Source organism: Pteronotus mesoamericanus, unplaced genomic scaffold (genome assembly GCF_021234165.1).
Source record: "Pteronotus mesoamericanus isolate MK-2021 breed Mesoamerican mustached bat unplaced genomic scaffold, CSHL_Meso_final contig_657, whole genome shotgun sequence".
Classification (NCBI taxonomy): Eukaryota; Metazoa; Chordata; class Mammalia; order Chiroptera; family Mormoopidae; genus Pteronotus; species Pteronotus mesoamericanus.
The window spans coordinates 21,916,195-21,933,809 of NW_026555229.1; the positions used below are offsets into that span (position 1 = coordinate 21,916,195).

Here is a 17,615-nt window from a genome sequence, read left to right on the forward strand (position 1 = left end):
GTGTTCTGAAGGCTTATTCATTCATTCATTCATTCATTCATTTTGCTATCTTTGGTTTTAGGTTTTATACACGTTGGAAAGATTGGGAATCATGGTATTCTCAGAGCTTTGGTTTACATTTTTCCTTGAGGGAAGAACAGTGGCAAGAAGACTGGGCATTTATACTCTCTCTCGCTAGCCAGGTAAGAAGGCTTTGAGGCGCTGCTTCTTCACAAAAGCACTCCCCGTGGTCGGAATCCCTGCAAGTGCTGGGTCAACCATTTGGGTTCCAGTTGTGACTGTTGTTTATTAACTATATGACCATAGCAAGTCCTCACTACAGATCAGGTAGAGCAGCATGTTTCTAACTAGGTGATTAAAATAAAAACTGAAAACGAAAATTGTACTTTGGAAGGACCTTGTAGGTAGTCCTGTTACAGGTCACTTATCCGGAAGCAGTCCCGTAGGTCATCCCCTTCTCTCTGAATCTCTCGTTCCTGAGACCAGTATTTATCCAGATTTGTGTGCTTCCTGAGTTTGGATAGTGAAGGGTGCCTGTACATAACCTGTAGACTCCTTTTCATTTTATTGAGCTTGGATATTTGAGAAATCAAACATTGAATGTAGCTTGACAGTATTATTTAAAAAAAAAAAAAATGCATTGAGATAGTGCACCGAAGGAGGGTAGCGTTGGGTTTTCACACGTTTTCTAGCATGCAGTAATGTTTTAAAGAGAAATTACTTTCTTTTATTTTGTTCTGTGTAGCCTGGAGCAAGTTTGGAACAGACACACATTTTTGTACTTGCACATATTCTTAGACGACCAATTATAGTTTATGGAGTAAAGTATTATAAAAGTTTCCGGGGAGAAACTTTAGGATATACTCGGTTTCAAGGTAAGCCATTCATCAAAAGTATATTTGAAGTCTTTTGTTTATTACTATGATTCAGTTTGTAGCCACATCCTGAAAATCTGAGTGTGATTTTTCTTCCCTCTTTCCAGGGGTGTATTTGCCGTTGTTGTGGGAACAGAGTTTTTGTTGGAAAAGTCCCATTGCCCTGGGCTATACAAGAGGCCACTTCTCTGCTTTGGTTGCCATGGAAAATGATGGCTACGGCAACCGAGGTGCTGGTGCTAACCTGAACACCGACGATGACGTCACCATCACTTTTCTGCCTCTGGTCGACAGTGAAAGGAAGCTACTCCACGTGCACTTTCTTTCTGCTCAGGAGGTAAGGCGTGTTTCTCCTCTTAGCTACTTAACACAGTGACGCTGTGGCAGAGCCCAGCGTAGGGCACACGTTACGCTTTGGAATGTGGTTGTAGTCGCCGTCCCTTTCTGAAACACTGGTCAGAGCTGCAGTACCAGATGCGTCGTGTGGAAGCGCGGCAGTGAGGCCAAGACAGAAGGCCCTCCCCTCGGGGGGGCGGTGAGCGCCCAGAAGAAAAGTAAAAAGCAGGGTGAGGGGCCAGGGAGGGTAAAGGGGGCAGGGGTTCGTGATTTAAATTAGGTGGGAAGGGGCAGCCTCCCTGAGGAGGTGACACCCGCACCAAGAGCTGGAAGAGCAGTGGCTCTTGCAGAATCTGGGGGAGGCTGGGCGAAGCTGCCGTGTGGGGCCCGCCGCAGCCTTCCAGGATGATTCCTTTCTGCTGGTGGGGGCGGGGCTGGTGACAGCCTGTGGGAGGCCGGCTGCCTGCCTGCCCGGCTGGGATTCGATGCCAGGGTGCTGGCGGGAGCAGGGCACACCAGGTTGCAGATCCAGGGAGGGGGTGGTGAGAACGTGAGAAAGAACGTCTCAGAAAACCCATGTTCTTATAAAATTATCGTTCTTTTATTTAATATGCTAGTAATTATTATAAAACTTTTATAATGACATTAAGAAAGATTCATAGACCATAATTTTTGTAACTTCAGCCTCTAGGTAATTTACAGAGTAAACTTACCTTGCTTTGTGTGTGAAGCTGTGACTTTTTTTTAGCCTTTGCCCAGATTAGCTTAATGATGTCTTAAAATGTCTAGTAAGACATTTGTTTTTTGCTGTTACACCAGACCACCAGCTTTTCCTTCCCTTGAGGTTTTTGAGTGACTTTCCCTATGGATGTCTCTTTGTGTCTGACAGTAGGAAACTGGGTTTTCATTGTCAAATTGACGAGAGGTTGAAACCGTGATAAAATGGTTTATTGCTTGGGCTTTTTTAAACGCGATGATGCCAGAAATGTTTTTCTACGAAGCCTCTGACCTGCTGTCTTTTCCTGTTCTGCACACGCCCCTCACAGCTCGGTAACGAGGAGCAGCAGGAGAAACTGCTCAGGGAGTGGCTCGACTGCTGCGTGACCGAGGGGGGCGTCCTCGTTGCCATGCAGAAGAGCTCTCGGCGGCGGAACCACCCCCTGGTCACGCACATGGTAGAAAAGTGGCTTGACCGCTACCGACAGATCCGGCCTTGTACATCCCTGTCTGATGGAGAGGAAGATGAAGACGATGAAGACGAATGAAAAAGCCAACAAGCAGAAGACCAAGGTATCAGTTCTGTAGTGACCCCAAAGTTAGCGTGGTGTTCCAAGCAGCGTGCGTAGTGTGGAGCAAGCAGACCCAGCCGGACCTGCTGCGGGGGGGGGTTGTTTTCGGATCCGTGCCCAGTGGAGGCGGCACGTCTGCCGAGCAAGGACACCGAGAACTTCGTTTGGACTAGTCTGTAAAAAACGAATTTCGTTAAGACAGCACTCTTCCTTTCAAATCGTAAATCTGTCTATAAATGTAACGCATGTGGTTGTGCAAGAAGTTGTGTAATAGGAAAAGCTGTACCAGCACCTTCATGTTACTGAGGAGTTTCCCCAGCGTGGGCACCTCCAAAGCACACGGCAGGTGGCTCCGTCCCTCTGAGGTGGGTTTTTTTAAGTAGAACCTGGCATTATTCTACTTGCATCTTAAAAGATCCATTTTACATCAAGTCTCACTAGAGCTCCATAGAGATTTGGAAACTTTTTGTACAAATTGTCCACAGGAAAACATAAAAATAAAAACAAGCTTATTTTATTACAAATTTAGTTCCTGTTGTGCCCAATAAAATCAAATCTTTAAGGAACAAACTAAAAGGAAATAAGAATTTTTTGAGTGAACTTTATAAAGATATCGCTCCCTTGTTTTGTTTTTGTTTTTTAAATTTGATACGCCCCCTCAGTATGTAGGTATTTGAGAGAATGCCCTGAATACGAGGGTTCTTCCGCCAGACTCCGGGCAGCTGTCTCCTTGGGAACAGCTTCCCTGGGCACACGGTAGGGAAGTGCTCCCGCCTGGGCGAGTGGGGTGGCATCGGCTCCCTTGGCTCCGCTGGCAGTGCTGTGCTCCCAAACTGCCAGGCAGAGGCTCTTGGGATTCTTACTGTGTTTTATCATCAACTCTGCTTTAAGCGAATTGTGTTAGAAAGGCATGCCTTTGCTTGGGCTTATTGGGAGCACCAGTTCAGTACAGAATAAAGATTTAAAAATGCAGAAAGGTGGTAAAAATGCATTGTGTTAATGGATTTCTCGGTGAGTAGTCTGAGAATGTTTGCATGTTGGTTAATTGTGGCCATTCTTATTTAAAGTTAAAACTATAATCTTAGATAGAAAGGCTTCATAAGAAGTATCTTTTGATCACTTCAGGTATACATTCAGTATGGGTAAAAATGTCAGACCTATCTCAGGAACACACAGGCTTGGTGTCCTGACACGCACTTTGTAGACTGTCGACATGGCAGAGTTTGGAAAGAAGCCCCGTCCACACGCGCACACGCACACTTTTCCTTCCCTTTGATGAAAAGGCTGTGAAAACTTAAATATTTGCTTCTCATTTTCTTCTCCGTTCTGTTTAGATGACACTGAAATGTGCACAACCTTACATTTGATTTGAGTAATTAAAATAGCGAGCCGGCCGGGAGGTGTCCCGCCCTCAGCTCTCCCCCTCCAAGCACTTCCTCGTGAGGTGTGGCCGCCCCGACAGACCCTTCCGCTGCATGCTGATGCTGGCAGGAGACCCTTTGCTGTTTGATTCCACATAAACCCATTGTGACATGTTATAATGTAAATATTACTGTTCCAAGTGGTTAATATTTTCTCACAAGTTGACTTTCTGTGGTTTGCTTTCATTTTGGTAATTAATCAAATTCTTTTTTTTTAAAAGCAGGGTGCCTGACTACTTAGCGCGTAGCATGTCTGTAAACCTCCCTCCATGTGTAAGAGCGATCCTTTCGCAGGTAGAGATGCTATCATAGTTGCTGTGTAAGCAGACACGACCTTCCCAACTGAAGCAGCCAAAGGGACGTGTGAGGCAAAAGCATCCGGGCCGGCGCCGTGGCTCACGCTGAAGTGGCGCCGCCAGAGGGCCCTGGCTGGGTGTCGGCCTGCTGAGTGGTGTTCCCCGAGGTGCCTCTATTTATTTATTTATGACCGGTGGCCCTGACCACATCTAGGCTAACAGGTACAGCATTCTTCCCTGTGGGAAAGACTATAGCTTCCATGTCCTGGGCCCATACGCAGATGGGCTCTGAATGGCCTTCACAGCAGCGTGAAGGCCAGCATTTTGGGTGAATCAATGCTGTGTTAAGCTCTTGAACTATTAAACAGCCATATTTGTTGTCCCAAGATAGTGTGTGTAGTCCTTCCCTAAAGGTTACAGTGTGACCAGGTGACAGACGTGTCTTTTGATCGACTGGACAGTGATACCCGGACTGTACGGACGCGACGGCGCTTTCTTTCGGGAGGCTGCAGTGTGGTGGTGTCTGCACTAACCACAGTCCAGGCGCACCATGGATTTGGACCTGCCTTTCTGGTGACTCTTAGGCTCGGTGTCCCAGACTTCGTGTGTAAAGGGAACGCTGCTCTCCCAGGCGGCGGGGGTCTCCTTGTGTGCACCTGTCGCCCCCGTGTGGGTTGCCTCTTTGACAAGTGGCTATGAAGATGATGATGAGCTTACCCTTCCACTCCTGGAGGGGTAGGCCAGCAGCCGTGAGCTCCGTTTCCACCCCCGTGCAGCGGGTTCGGGTGACCTGTCACGGCAGAGTGGCGATGAGACCGCTGCCTTAAAATGAGCCATGAGGCCAGTACTTCCTGATGCTGTAACTTCATTTTTAATGGCATGAGAAGGGTGAGGAAGGGGTCAGAGGGAGAACGGCACGTGGCGCGGCTGGACTCAACTGACGCGTGCGGATTCTGCTAGTGCAGAGGGTTCAGTGCTGGTCAATGAGGAAGATCCGTTGTGTCAACTTAAATTATTAACGTATGGAAGTGGCTGATGTTATTTTGCAACATTTCTCTGTAAATACTGTTTTAAAAAAGGATTTTGAGATTCACCTTCCTGCATTAATGCTTGAGCCAGGTGATTTTGCCTTTGGGTAAATTAAAATCAAAACTCTAAAACTTAACCAATTTTGTTTCTTGAATTCTAACCTACTGTCTCATCTTAAGAATGGCACGACTTGATGGTGATGGGCTTATTTTTGCGGTCAAACTCTATCACAGGAGGTAATTGCCAGCATTCTTGAGTCTGGTCATGGACTAGGCAGATAGAAAGGACTTAATGTTTGAACCCTGGAATAACGAGAGTTGAAAATTGGCTATTTGAAAATGCAGTTGCCTTCAAACATCTCAAGTAGAGAACTTTTACATTGGTGAGATGTACTTGAATTTCAGAACAGAAATTTTTATTACTTTTTATTGAAAACTGCACTGAACGCTAAATGTCCACCTTTACAATAAACAAATACAGTAACGGTAACTCACACTAAAACAAAACATTTCTGATAGCCATTATTTTTCTGTTGGGACAGTTTTAAAGGTTTTTGTCACAAAAACAGGAATGTACCTATACAAAGGCTCAAAATAGGCCATCTTTTAAACAAAAAGCGATGATTCACAAAAGACTATGAATATAACATGTAACTAGTTGATACAAATCTAATAGGATTTGTTAAAATCAGTCACATCTAATAACACACCTGAAGTGTTCTTGTATAAAATATCACGTGAAGAAAAGAAGACTTTATCAATGTCTAAAAAAGTGGGTTTGTTCATAGACAATCTGACAAGTTACCATAAAAAGTGTTTCCTGAGACATAAGGAAATGCAACATTATTCTTCTTGAACCCTTTCAGTTCAAGACTTTCCACTCAATAAAATAGCTGAGGATCTGAACTGAGAAAATATATTTGAGTACAAACAGCTTGTGAAACTTAATACTTTTTTTTTTCTTTTTTGCATCATTAGAGGGTATATCACTGAACTCACAACCAACTCGCCCGCTCAGTGTGCAGTTCAGGTGGGAGACTTGCTGGTACGGGAGCCTGGACCGTCTTCAGTCCTGTGCTTGCAGTGAAGTTGTCTAACACCACAGGCAGACAGTTTTCTCCCCATTTTGTAGCAATTTAATTTTCCTATTTGCAAAAGAGGTAACCAGCCCCCATGGACTGAAGGGACCAGAGTCACAGGATGGGGATGGCCTCTTACAACTTTTATTTTGATGTTTGGAACTCTCGACGCAACATTCTATATAGCAAGGTGTTCAGGACCTGCTGTGCCCGAGGGACTGATAAAGGAAAAAGATCTATTTATTCTTTGTGATTTGATGCACAGATGAAAAAATTAACACACAATAACAGAAGTTGGTCGTTAATAAATCACGTCCTAGTCTTTCAGGGCCTCCGTAAGTAGGAGGCAGCTTCCGTTTTCCCACGTCTCAGCTTCTAGCTCTTTTGTAGTTTTAACACCGCGACGTCAATGGCGCGCATGTCCAGGGTCAGTTAAAAAGACTCACACTCCGTTCCTCTTAGTTCATCTAGGTCACTGTCTCTTGGTCCCAGGTTTAGCTGACCGTTTGTCATCCTCTGCTATTGCTCGTTGGGGTGCTCTCGATTGTCCCCGTGCTTTGTGGGCTGGTTGGGAGAGGGCGCTTGGGAGGGGTGAGCCACTGTGGGGAGGGTGTGAGTCACCGGGATGCCTCCGGGGATGATCCCTTCCATGGCCGCAGGGAGTCCGCCGGGGGCCACGCCCACGATGCCTGGCGGGTATCTGAGGAACACAGAGAAGGGGCGGGTAAGTCCGGGGTGGCCATCCTCATGCTTCGGCTCTGCCTGCTTCTGGCCTTTTGTATGGATGGGGTGACTTGTCATCAAACCCCAAAGCAAGGAGTAAACCTATGTAAAAAAAATCTTAAAATTTCAATGAAAACTCTGGGCCACTAACTTGGTAGCTCTCAGACCACCCGAGTCACTCCTGCTTAGGCTGCCTGTGGACGCTGCCCTGTGTTTGGAAACAGTTAGTGCAAAGTACTCGTTAGTACAGACAGATGTAATGACCCCCCGACTGGCAGCACAGAGCTGCGGCCCCCCCCCACCCCCTCCCAGCGCTCAGTGCCAGAGGCTCTGCGCAGGCCCTCCTGAGGACTCTCTGGGAACTGCAGCATGAGTTGCTGTGTGGGGACCTGTGGCATGTAGCCACCCCTGAACGTAGGGCTCTTACGCACAGCGAGACTCAGTGTGCCATGCCTACGAGGCCGGAGCTTTACAACTGGGGCAGTGGGGTGAGGGAGGACGCTGGTGGGTGGGATCCTGTGAGCCCCCCAAGTGCAAGCATGGAGCCTGGCTCCATGGAAAGGAACGATCAGGATGGGGCCCTTAACCCTGCGGAGGCGCCTGCCAAAACTTAAAGCATTATCCCGGCTGGTGTGGCTCAGCGGATTGAGCGCCAGCCTGTGAACCGCTGGTTCGATTCCCAGTCGGCACATGCCTGGGTTGCGGGCCAGGTTCCCAGCTGGGGGTGTGTGAGAGGCAATGTTTCTCTTCCTCTCTCTAAAATACAAAAAAAGTAAAAACCTCAAAAACATGTAGAGCATAGGTCACATGTATCTGAGATACATTCATTACTAGTTTGTGCTGAAATACAGAAACAATGAAAATTTATTATACTTACATAATATACATATTTTTATTTTCAATTACAATTATTAAAGAAATGTAGAAACAGTAAGAGAACTGTTTCTTTTCAAATAACAAACATGGATATTGCTGAAAAAATACAACTGAAAGATGTCTTCAATGAGAATCTTCAATAGTTGGCTGTGCAAAATGTAACAGTCAATGCATACAACATGGCTATGCTCAAGGCATAAATAGTTTTTACAACACTTGCAAAAATATTTTGATAAGCGATTTGTTTTAGATGCATAGCACCTAACATCTTTTTCTTTTCCTGCTTGTCAAGGGAGCTGTATCTATGTCGTCAGAATTTCCTTCGCAGCTAGTCATGACCTGGAACCTATGTACCCAGTATTTAAGAGGAGAGTTTGTATTTATTTCTCAGATCAGCCGCAACCCCCGCAGGGTTAAAGGGTTGGGGGGCTGTCAACTACATGCCCTGCCCTGCCTACAGGGCATAGCACAGGCCCCCAGGGAGCGGGCCAGCCCAACCTGCCAGCGTTCTGTTCCTCCAGGGGTTTAAGGGTGTCGCTGCTGCTCTGTGGGACCCAGCCGCTTTGGGGGAACAGAACTCTGCAAACTGACAATGAATTAAACTCCCTGGTCTGACAGCAGAGGATTCAAACTGGAAAACAAGATCAGCGACAGTCTCAATCCCCCCCCCCCCCCCCCAACCCTGTGGCTTTCAAGTGGCTTCAGAATGAAGTGTGGTGCCTTGCAGGGCGCTCACCGGTTGGGCCCCTCCTAAGCGGGCCCTCGAGGCCAGGCTGGGTTAGCCTGCCCGGGCTCGGCCCCTCCCTCTCCTCACCTGTACGTGGCACCATTGAGCTCCGGGTGGATTGCTTGCTGATCTATTACTGACCAGGGAGCGGTCGTGACAAAGAATTCCTTGTTCACACAGTTTCTTAAGCTTTCTGGGATGCGACCTGAAATAAGATGATTAAAATCACATGTACTTTTTACAATGGAAATGAATTAAATATTACAACTGTTCATAAAGTCTCTTACTCTGATCGAGGGACCGGCCCATGGAGTTTCACAAAACACGGAGCCCTGAGCGCTTCAACTCGGGTCTTCGGCCGGGACAGAAGGGGGCCCCTGCGCCCTGGGGGGAGGGCCGCCCTCCCCGGTTTGTGACCATTACACTGGTCGATCCAAAAGGAAACTGGTTTCCTCTTAAATTTAGTTTGGGACGTGCATCAACAGGGTCCAGCTCCTTCACAAGTCAACCAACCTGAAACCCACCTTCCGCCCAGAGCAAGACCCGAGGCCGCGCTGCGGGCGGGCTCACCTGTGATTGCCCGGCGGATCTCCGTGGCGGCAGCCTCCCTCATCTCTAGTGACGCCTGTTCACTATACCAGGCTGTGTGGGGGGTACAGATGAGATTCGGTGCATCTTTCAAGGGACCCTGAGCAAAGCTAGACGAGCGCACAAAAACACGGCGTAAGAAAAGCCGACCGCACCCCACTCCCTGGCCTGCTCGACCGCGGGCCGGGGCCGGGGCCAGCCGTGGTTGCAGGGGGTCAGGGGTTCGCGGACTCTTATAAAACCGTTCTGTAATTAGTGTCGGGGTGATCAGGGACTTGGGCGGGGGGGAGACACGGAACTCAACGGAGGGCCGGCCTGCCTGGGAGCAGGCTCGGTAGTGCAGGGTACACGGGGGGCCGCACCCTGGCAAGCCAACCCTACCCCCCCCCCCCCCATCATAACCTTCTGGCCCTTGACAGTGAGAACACACTCCAGTCCTTAAAGAACTGGGTCCTACCTAGGACTTGTCTGTCTGGGAGAGGGCCCCAAAATGCAGGGTCAGATGAGAATCCCGGAACGCAGGCCACACCCCGCCGCTGCCTGCCAGACCCACCTGAAAGGCTCCGATTCGTGCACGTCGAGAGCCGCCCCTCGTATCCTGCCTTCCTTGAGGGCCTGGGCTAAGGCTTTCTCGTCCACCAGCCCACCGCGGGCTGCGTTCACCAGGAACGCTCCTTGCCTCATCTGCGGGAGGAAGGGGAGTGGGGAGGGGGGAGGGGGATGGTTCAAAGGGGCGGCCACAGACCACAGTGGCGTTTCATGACCGCTGGAGGCTAGGCCTGGACAGATGTGGGGTCCGCCTGGGCCCTTCCTGCTCAACAGGGCGTGTCCCCAGAGGGGGCCCCCCCGCCCCCCCACTGCTGATACATCTCAGGGGACTTTCTTCCCTGCCCGCTGGCAGTGTCCGTGGACCATTTCCCGCCCCCTTTCATTTTGTTAGAAGTTGCCAGGGCCTGAGGGCGTCTATTACAAATTACCTGCTTTATAGTAAAGTCATTGATGAGGTGGTGATTATGTTCGTTGAGATTACAGTGCAAGGAGACGCAGTCGCTCTGATAGAGTAAGTCCTGCAGGGTGTAGACCCTCTGTACACCCAGGGACCTCTCTATCCCATCCTGTAAGTAGGGGTCATAAAAGATGACGCTGAATCCAAAGGCCTTGGCTCGAACAGCGACCGCCTGCCCTGTGCGACCTGTGCAGAGAGAGCGTCCCAGTGAGCGAGTGTGTGGCCTCTCCCGCCACGCATGGGCTCCCGATGCCGGGGGCTTGCGTGGCGCCCCAGCCTTGCGGCCTCCATTACTGCTGGGACCTGGAGCCTGCGCTTGCCGTCCCTGAAGGCAGCTGGATCAACCTGAGGCTGCCGCCAGACGCTGCAGAAGGCCTGGTGCCTCTAGGCTGGCACTCCAGGTCTCCCGGGGCCCAAGCTTTCAGGGTGAGGACGCAGTGCTTGTCACATCTAGGCCAGAACCGTGTTTAAGTGAACTCCATGTGCATCGATTGGTTGCCTCACACACCACCTGGGGGCCTGGCCTGGAACCCAGGCATGTGCCCTGACTTGGAAGTGAACCGGTGACCTTTTTGGTTCGCAGGCTGTTGTTCAAGCTATTGAGCCACACCAGCTGTGGCTGGGCTTCATTTCTTCACTGATCACGGGGTTTGCTCATGGAATGAGTAAAATAGCCAAACCGGCTCTAAAAGTGCTGTGGAAAATCACTGTGGCGGAGGGACCTTCAGCAAGTGGGAGACCACTGCCACCAACGCAGGAAACGAAGCCCCCCCGCCCCCCGCGGTGGCCAGTGTTCACAAACCCTGAGCCAGGGACAGTGCCCTCGGCTTCCCAGCGCAGTTCGATGCTTGAAATGGGGCTGACTTGGGATAAGCAGACTAAACCTTTCTCCAGAACCAGGGCTCAGACACGCAGGGAGGGAGGAGCACGAGAGCACGGGGCCACTCCAAACGGGCATCCCCCGGAAGGGGCGTGGGTGGGCTGTCCACTGCCTGCCGAGCCGTGACCCACGGGCGTGACTGACGACTGCGTAGTCTGCGGGCACAGGCGTAAGCAGGCCGCTCTGACGCAGGGGGCAGCTGCAGGGCCAGCGGCAGGCCGTTTTTCTTCACCCCTCTGCAGTGTCACCCCCGGGACCCAGCGAACCAGTGGAGGGGCGGAGGGCGGGTGTGCTGAATGGCACGGCTGGACGGAGGGAGTCTCGGCAGGGACCTCGTCCCCTCAGGCCCAACAGGCTCACGCCCTCCCCCCGCCCCGTTTGTCGGGCTGTCTGCACTTCCAGGGCCTGCTGCACTCGAACGGGAGATTGTTAGGACCTGAAATGCAATTCCGTTACCTACACAGCCTTTAAAAGAAAAGACGCTGTTACCACTGGCCGGCTTTCCCTTCACATTTCTGCCCATGGCGCCAACCCGACCACCCCACCCCCGGCTAAGCCCCTCCCTCGGGGTGGCTGTGGCCGCTGCGGCTCAGCCTGAACAGCAGCAGCAGCAGCAGCAGCAGCAGCAGCGAAAGGCTGCCTGGGACCCTACCTCCCTGACAAGGCAGCGAGGAGATGCCACAGTGTGCGCGGGGGATGGGACGGTGGCAGGGACAACTCGCTGGGATGGCTGGAGGCAGATGCCCCTGAAACAAGTGTCCTGCCACCAGGCTTGCCACCACGTGGCCGGGCCACTCACACACGGCCCGAGGTCCCTGCTGAAGGCAAACCATGAGGTTCTAAGAACATCCGACTCCGAAGAAAGAGCTCCTTGCCCGAGCCCCAGGGAAACCGAGCGCCCAGCAGAGGGCGCTGCGGCCCCCGCAGAGCCCCTGCCTTCTGTACAGGCCCAGCAGGGGACGCAAAGCCCGCCTTCCTGGGTGATCGCTGCGGTCTGGGTTCTTCTGCTCAGACCTGGAGCGGAAGATGCCCACCTGCACCTGGGGGAGAGCCCGCTGCTTCCACCCGAAGGCGCTGCCCTCGGTCATCTGCAAACACAGCTCCTGCTGAGGTCGGCCTGGGAGCCTCAGGAAGCCCGGCCGGCGCGCCGCGCGCCCGCCTTCCGCCACTCCATCCCCACTGACAGGCCAGGAGGCAGGCAGAGGCCAAGTACTATCCTCAAGCTCACCGAGCCCCTACCATGTGCAACGTGGGGGTTCGACAGCAGAGGCCTCGGGGTGCTCCCCATCAAGGTGCGCCTTCCCTGGGAAACGGGCCCCGAGCCCCAGGGCCACCAGCTGCCTCCAGGAGGAGCTTCTCCCGCCCGCACTCTCAGGTGAGCTCTCCAAGCTGACGACCGGAGGGCACCACCTCGTGACTTGATCGTCACGTCACCCCAGCCTGGCATTTGAGGCCTCCAGGTGCCGTGCCTTAGCCACTTGTCCAGACTTCACTCAACCGCCAGACGCCACGCTAGTCCCACGCCTGCCTGCTTCTCCACAAAGCACTTCCCGGGGCTGCCGGCAAGCCAGCACCTCCCTGCTGCTCCACGCCCCGCTACGGGCCACATCCAACCCACTCCCCTCCAAGCAGCCTGGACCGGACCTCCCTCCCAGGCAGCGGGCAGGGGACGCAAACCTGTCACAGGCTCTCCCGAAGGGACCTTCCACTCCCAGGGGAGGGCCGCCCCTGCAGGTGGGGGACAGGGCAGAGCAGGCACGTACCGAAGCCGATGAGGCCCAGCGTCTCCCCGCGAATGCGAGCTGCTCCCGAGGCGACCTCCCGGATCTGCTCCACGCTCTGCACCCGTGTGCCTTCCCGCAGCGCCTGGTACAGCCACGTGTTCCTCCGATACAGGTTGAGGATGTGGCAGATGGTGGAGTCGGCCGTCTCCTCCACGGCCGCCGACGGGATGTTGCACACGGCGATCCCTGGGAAGGGCAAGGGCCTGGGATGAGACTATACCCCCGCCCCACAGCCCGAGTTCTGCGGGAGCCCAGGGCCCACCCACCCGGCTGCAGGACGGGGGCGGCAGAGTTGGGTGCGCGGCCTCGAGACAGGTCAGTCACTGTCTCTCAGGCCTGCTGGTCACGCGGGGAACACAGACCCTCTGGTTTTAATACTCAGGGGAGCCCCACTCCGCTTCCATTCAGGACATGGCTCACCCCCAAGTCCCCAGTGACCTCGCATCTTGTCCGCCCTGGGGAGTGAGCGGTGGGCAGCCAGAGGGGCCGGGGCCAGCCTGGTGACAGCCCAGAGCAGCCAGGGGCTGGCGTGCGGCCCCCCCAGGGCTGGGGAATGGGCACCGGCGTTTTGCCTCAGGGCATTTCACCAGCCGGACAGAGGAACCACGTTAGATCTTGCTTTTAGAAAAGGAGAGTTGGAACCGATACCTCCCCCAACAGGGCCCCTGAGCTGGGGCGCCCCCGCCCTGCCCCGCCCCGCCCTGCCCCACCCTCTGAAAGGAGCTCTTGGGACCAGAGCAGCGGGGCAGGGCAAGCCCACGGCCTCTGAGGGAAACAGAGATGGGGGCTGAATGTCCCCACATGAGGTGCTGAGGCTGAGGGGCTGCCGGGGCAGGGCCTGAAGTCAAGGGCAGGAAGCGCAGGCAGTATGTGGAGAACGCAAATGGCTGCCACGCAGGGCGCAGGCTGCGCACGGCCCTCCCGCGCCAGCAGAGGCCTCAGGGGCCTCGCCAGGGACTCACAGGCCAGCCTAGGGTCGGCCAGCCAAGCAGCTGTCTGAGACGCATGGTCTCCGGGAAGCCCAGAGACCTAGCTCCAAGGCTCCCTCTCGGCGCCCGACTCAGGACCCCAGGAGGGCTGCCCCGAGGCCCAGGATCTCAGTGACCGCTCAGGAGGACAGGGAGCTCCGAGAGTGCCAGCCAGGGCCCGTGAGCACCTCGTTCCACCCACCCGGCCACCACAGCGACGGCAGGGGACAGTGCCGTACGAGGCCGAGGCAGGTAGACTTCCCTGAGCTGCAGGCGGTGACCTTGCGGCCGCCTCCACTAGAGATGGCCAGGCCTGGGGTGGGGCGAGTAGCCCCGGAAACATCCCCGCTGTCAGGCAGACGGAGGCAGAAGCCGGAGGCCTGAGAGGAGGCTCAGGCAGCCAGGACGATGCGTGTTCTTGGAGGGGCCGCGAAGCTCCGGCTGAAGCCCAGCAGGAGGGCTTCCCCAGGGGCGAGACCGGGCCCCAGGCCCAGAGCCTGCGTGCAGAGCCCAGACCAGGGGCAGGGCGGGGCGGCTGGCGGCGTGGGGACTGCCCGCCCTCCAGAGACACCACAGCCTCAGGCACCCTCTGGAGATGGAGCTTTCCAGGCCATTCTTCAGGTCGGCGGGCTTGGTGGGGCTGGGTGGCTGAACCGGGGAGTGGTTTGGGGGTTCAGTGGCACGTGAACCAGGCCAGGCTGCCCTTGGGCCCCCCCGGGGCCTCCACACAGCCCGAGGGTTGGCGGCTGGAATGGCCTGGGCTCCTACCCTCCTGAGGTGCCCGTCGCAGCCTCGGGCTCCCCAGGCAGCGCTCAGCACCCCCCGCCAGGCGCGGGGCTGCCATGCTTCAAAATCAGAGCAGGCACGGTGACCAGAGGGGCTTGTCTAGGACCTTTCCATCCTCTCCCAAAGAGTACGACAGCTGGGGACCCTGGCTGCCAGCGCTCTGGGTGCAAGGAGCCACCAGGGGCTGGGACGGGAGACACCATGACTGGGAGTGTGGTCCCCCTGCTGACCTGGGCAGGGGACTTGGGAAGAGGGCACCACCCAGGACTGGAAGGGAGCCAGGAGCAGGGCCCCCCAGCGCGGGGGCCGAGGGCGGTGCGCCCAGCCCGCGCGCTCCCGGGGGAGGCCAGTGCCACGGCCCCAGGGCTCTTCACCCCCCTCCAGCCGCAGCCAGGGCAACGGTCCTGTGGTCTCAGCGCCTGAACCAGGCCCGCTGGCCGCGCACTCACCCAGCTCCCCAGCGGCCTTGACGTCGACGTTGTCGTAGCCGCTGCCTATCCGCACGATCACTCTCAGGGCCTTGAACTTCTCCAGGTCCTCCCTGGTGAGGGTGATGGTGTGGTACATCATGGCGCCGACGGCTTCGTTCAACACCTGCCACGGGCGAGCAGAGCACAGGCTGGAGGCCCCCCACGCCCCTGACGAGTGGCCCACTGGTGACTCTGGCGACATAATCGGGGGTGGAGAGGCAGGACAGGGGGTGACGTCTGGAGGGAGGTGAGAGGGACTAGCTGGGGTGCTCGGAGGGTGGGAAGAGGGACCCCACCTTCTCGTGGATCTCCTGCGTGGACTGCGCGTCGCAGAAGGCCACGGTGGCCAGGTCCTTCAGGATGGGCATCTCCACAGTGCAGTCTCTGCCGTCCAGCAGCGCCACCAGGGGGCGGGGGTGCAGGGGGCCGTTCATGATCTGGGGGCGGATACCTGTGGGGCAGGGGGGGGTGGGCTTGGTGGGCGGGCAAAGTGGCCAGCGCCACCCACCTGCCTGGGTCCCGCTGAGGAGCCCCGCCCCGCCCCACCGCCCACACACCCATCGGGCCTGCGGGGCCCCAGCTGCTCCCCGCCTATTCCTGGGGCCGACCGGGAGCCGGCAGCTCTGTGGAGCTAGCTGTCGGGAGAGGTCTGGGACAAGCCGAGGCGGCCGTGTGAGGATGCCTGCGACACGCATTCGGCTGAAGAAGGTGAGACACCGCCTGCTGTTGGGGGTGGGGATCCAGCTGGGGACCTGGGCCTCAGCAAACAGGACCCCGTTGGTGCAGACCCCGAGGTCATGTGGACCTTGGGCCAAGGCATCTGTTCAAGGCCACAGCTGTGGCTGCCACCGGGGACCGCACGGCGGCGGGCCCCCGTGGCTCCCCCGAGGCTGGAGTGGGCCGTGCCCCCGGCCTCACCCACCCCACTGCCCTTCTGAACAGGGGATGGGATGGGATGGGAGGGCCACCCCGGTGCCCATGCAGCCCCGGTGGCAATGGCGCGGGGCCCCCTCTCTGTCCCCGTGCTCGTCCCCTGGGTGGCTGTGGAGCAGGTGTGTGTGAGGGCCTGCAGGGGACCTGGGGGAGCGTGCGGAGTCTCACAGCACGAGAGAGAGACTGCGCTCACCCGGCGTGAGGCCAGCCTGGGCGGCCACCCCGCGGCAGGGAGCACAGGCGGGGCCGGCCCTCCCCAACCCGCCCAGGTGGGGGGGAGCCTCCAGGGTTCCCGTCGGACCGGGCGGCGGCGGGGGCCACTGCCCTGTCGGCGCCCCCCAGGGCGCCCACACAGAGGGAGACACGCTGGCCCCGGCCATTCTCCTCGGTGACTGAGAAGCAGCATTTTTCCAATCAAAGCACCCCCTCTGGAGTCACGCACTGGCAGGCCTTGGATTTTGTGGGCTGCTCCCGTCCGCCCGCCCGCCCACCCCATTGCATCACGGGCCCCCCTCGGCCACGTGAGAACTGCGCCCGGGCTTCAGGAGGGGCAGCGGCACCGAGCCGGCCACGACAAGGCAACTCCGTGTCTCTCATCCAGTCGGAAATGCCTCGTGCCCCAGAGGACGAGTGAGAACAGGCGGCTCTCCGTGTTCTTGAGCTTTCGGGTGACCCGTGACTCCCGACGGCGGCCACTGTGTTGGCTGGGCCCGGCCTGCCTTGTCTCCTCCCTCCTGCCCAGACTCTACGCGTCCTCGTCTGGAGCGGCCACCCGGGCCACCAGGCTCGGCGGGAGCATGTGCCAACCTGGGGCTAGCCGGCCCGAGTGTGACCCTGTGGCGGTGGGCGCCTCGGGCAGCCGGGGCAGGAGCCCTGGCTCATCTGTGTGGCCAGTGCCTCTCACGCACCGGACGGGCTCAGCTCCCGGCGGCCCCAGGCGTGAGGGGGACCCTGCCGGGAGCCGCAGCCCCGAGGGGCCCACGCGGTCACCGCACGTAGGCCTTGACCTGGACGGCGCCCCTGGGCCGCAGTGGCAGCTTCTCCGGGCAATCACCTCTGACCGCAGCACAAAGGCTTGTGTTCTGGCCCCAGAAGAAGGGTCAAGCGTGGCCAGGGGCACAGGCCACCTCGGTCCCTCCCAGCCTGCGAGCAGCAGGTGAGCCCCCCAGGGCCCGGCGCCCAAAGCAGCAGATGTCCCATGCAGCTGAACCCCAACAGCCCCTGTACCAGGGAACAGGGCCCCCCAGACGCCTGTTTTAGCCAGCCCTGGCCCCCACCCCCCACCGGCTGGTCTGTCCCATGCGGGGCTGGGGAGGGGTGTGTGTTGTGCACAAAAACCCAGGGTGATGTCTTCAGACAGGACCCCTGGACCCCTCCCCCCGACCTGCTGAGAGGGACGTGGGGCAGTCACTCCCTGAGGAAGTCACCCTCTCACTGCCAGCCCCTCGAACAGACGAGGAACCCGAGGCGCAGGGCGAGCAGCTGCAAGGCGGGCGGCTGGTGTCCCCGCCCCGGCCCTGCTCAGGGTCCCACCGTAAAGCCCCTATGTC

The 17,615-nt window shown here is 56.4% G+C and overlaps 2 protein-coding genes across 10 annotated transcripts in view; one reads left to right on the forward strand and one right to left on the reverse strand.

Moving 5' to 3' along the window:
- The window catches only part of ZRANB1 (zinc finger RANBP2-type containing 1), a 50,294-nt gene extending 44,916 nt beyond the window's left edge, over positions 1 to 5,378 (forward strand). For all 3 annotated transcript variants that reach the window (XM_054581680.1, XM_054581678.1, XM_054581679.1), the window contains 4 exons: positions 62 to 182; positions 746 to 875; positions 983 to 1,212; positions 2,258 to 5,378. In XM_054581680.1, the coding sequence (XP_054437655.1) occupies positions 62 to 182; positions 746 to 875; positions 983 to 1,212; positions 2,258 to 2,476 (700 nt within the window). In that variant the 3' untranslated portion in view covers positions 2,477 to 5,378. The remainder of the gene's footprint in view (positions 1 to 61; positions 183 to 745; positions 876 to 982; positions 1,213 to 2,257) is intronic.
- A 49-nt stretch (positions 5,379 to 5,427) lies between these two features.
- CTBP2 (C-terminal binding protein 2) overlaps positions 5,428 to 17,615 on the reverse strand; it is a 135,681-nt gene continuing 123,493 nt past the window's right edge. For all 7 annotated transcript variants that reach the window (XM_054581674.1, XM_054581676.1, XM_054581672.1 and 4 more), the window contains 8 exons: positions 15,429 to 15,583; positions 15,112 to 15,256; positions 12,888 to 13,094; positions 10,216 to 10,430; positions 9,792 to 9,922; positions 9,221 to 9,348; positions 8,738 to 8,855; positions 5,428 to 7,024 (listed from right to left, as the gene is read on the reverse strand). In XM_054581674.1, the coding sequence (XP_054437649.1) occupies positions 6,844 to 7,024; positions 8,738 to 8,855; positions 9,221 to 9,348; positions 9,792 to 9,922; positions 10,216 to 10,430; positions 12,888 to 13,094; positions 15,112 to 15,256; positions 15,429 to 15,583 (1,280 nt within the window). In that variant the 3' untranslated portion in view covers positions 5,428 to 6,843. The remainder of the gene's footprint in view (positions 7,025 to 8,737; positions 8,856 to 9,220; positions 9,349 to 9,791; positions 9,923 to 10,215; positions 10,431 to 12,887; positions 13,095 to 15,111; positions 15,257 to 15,428; positions 15,584 to 17,615) is intronic.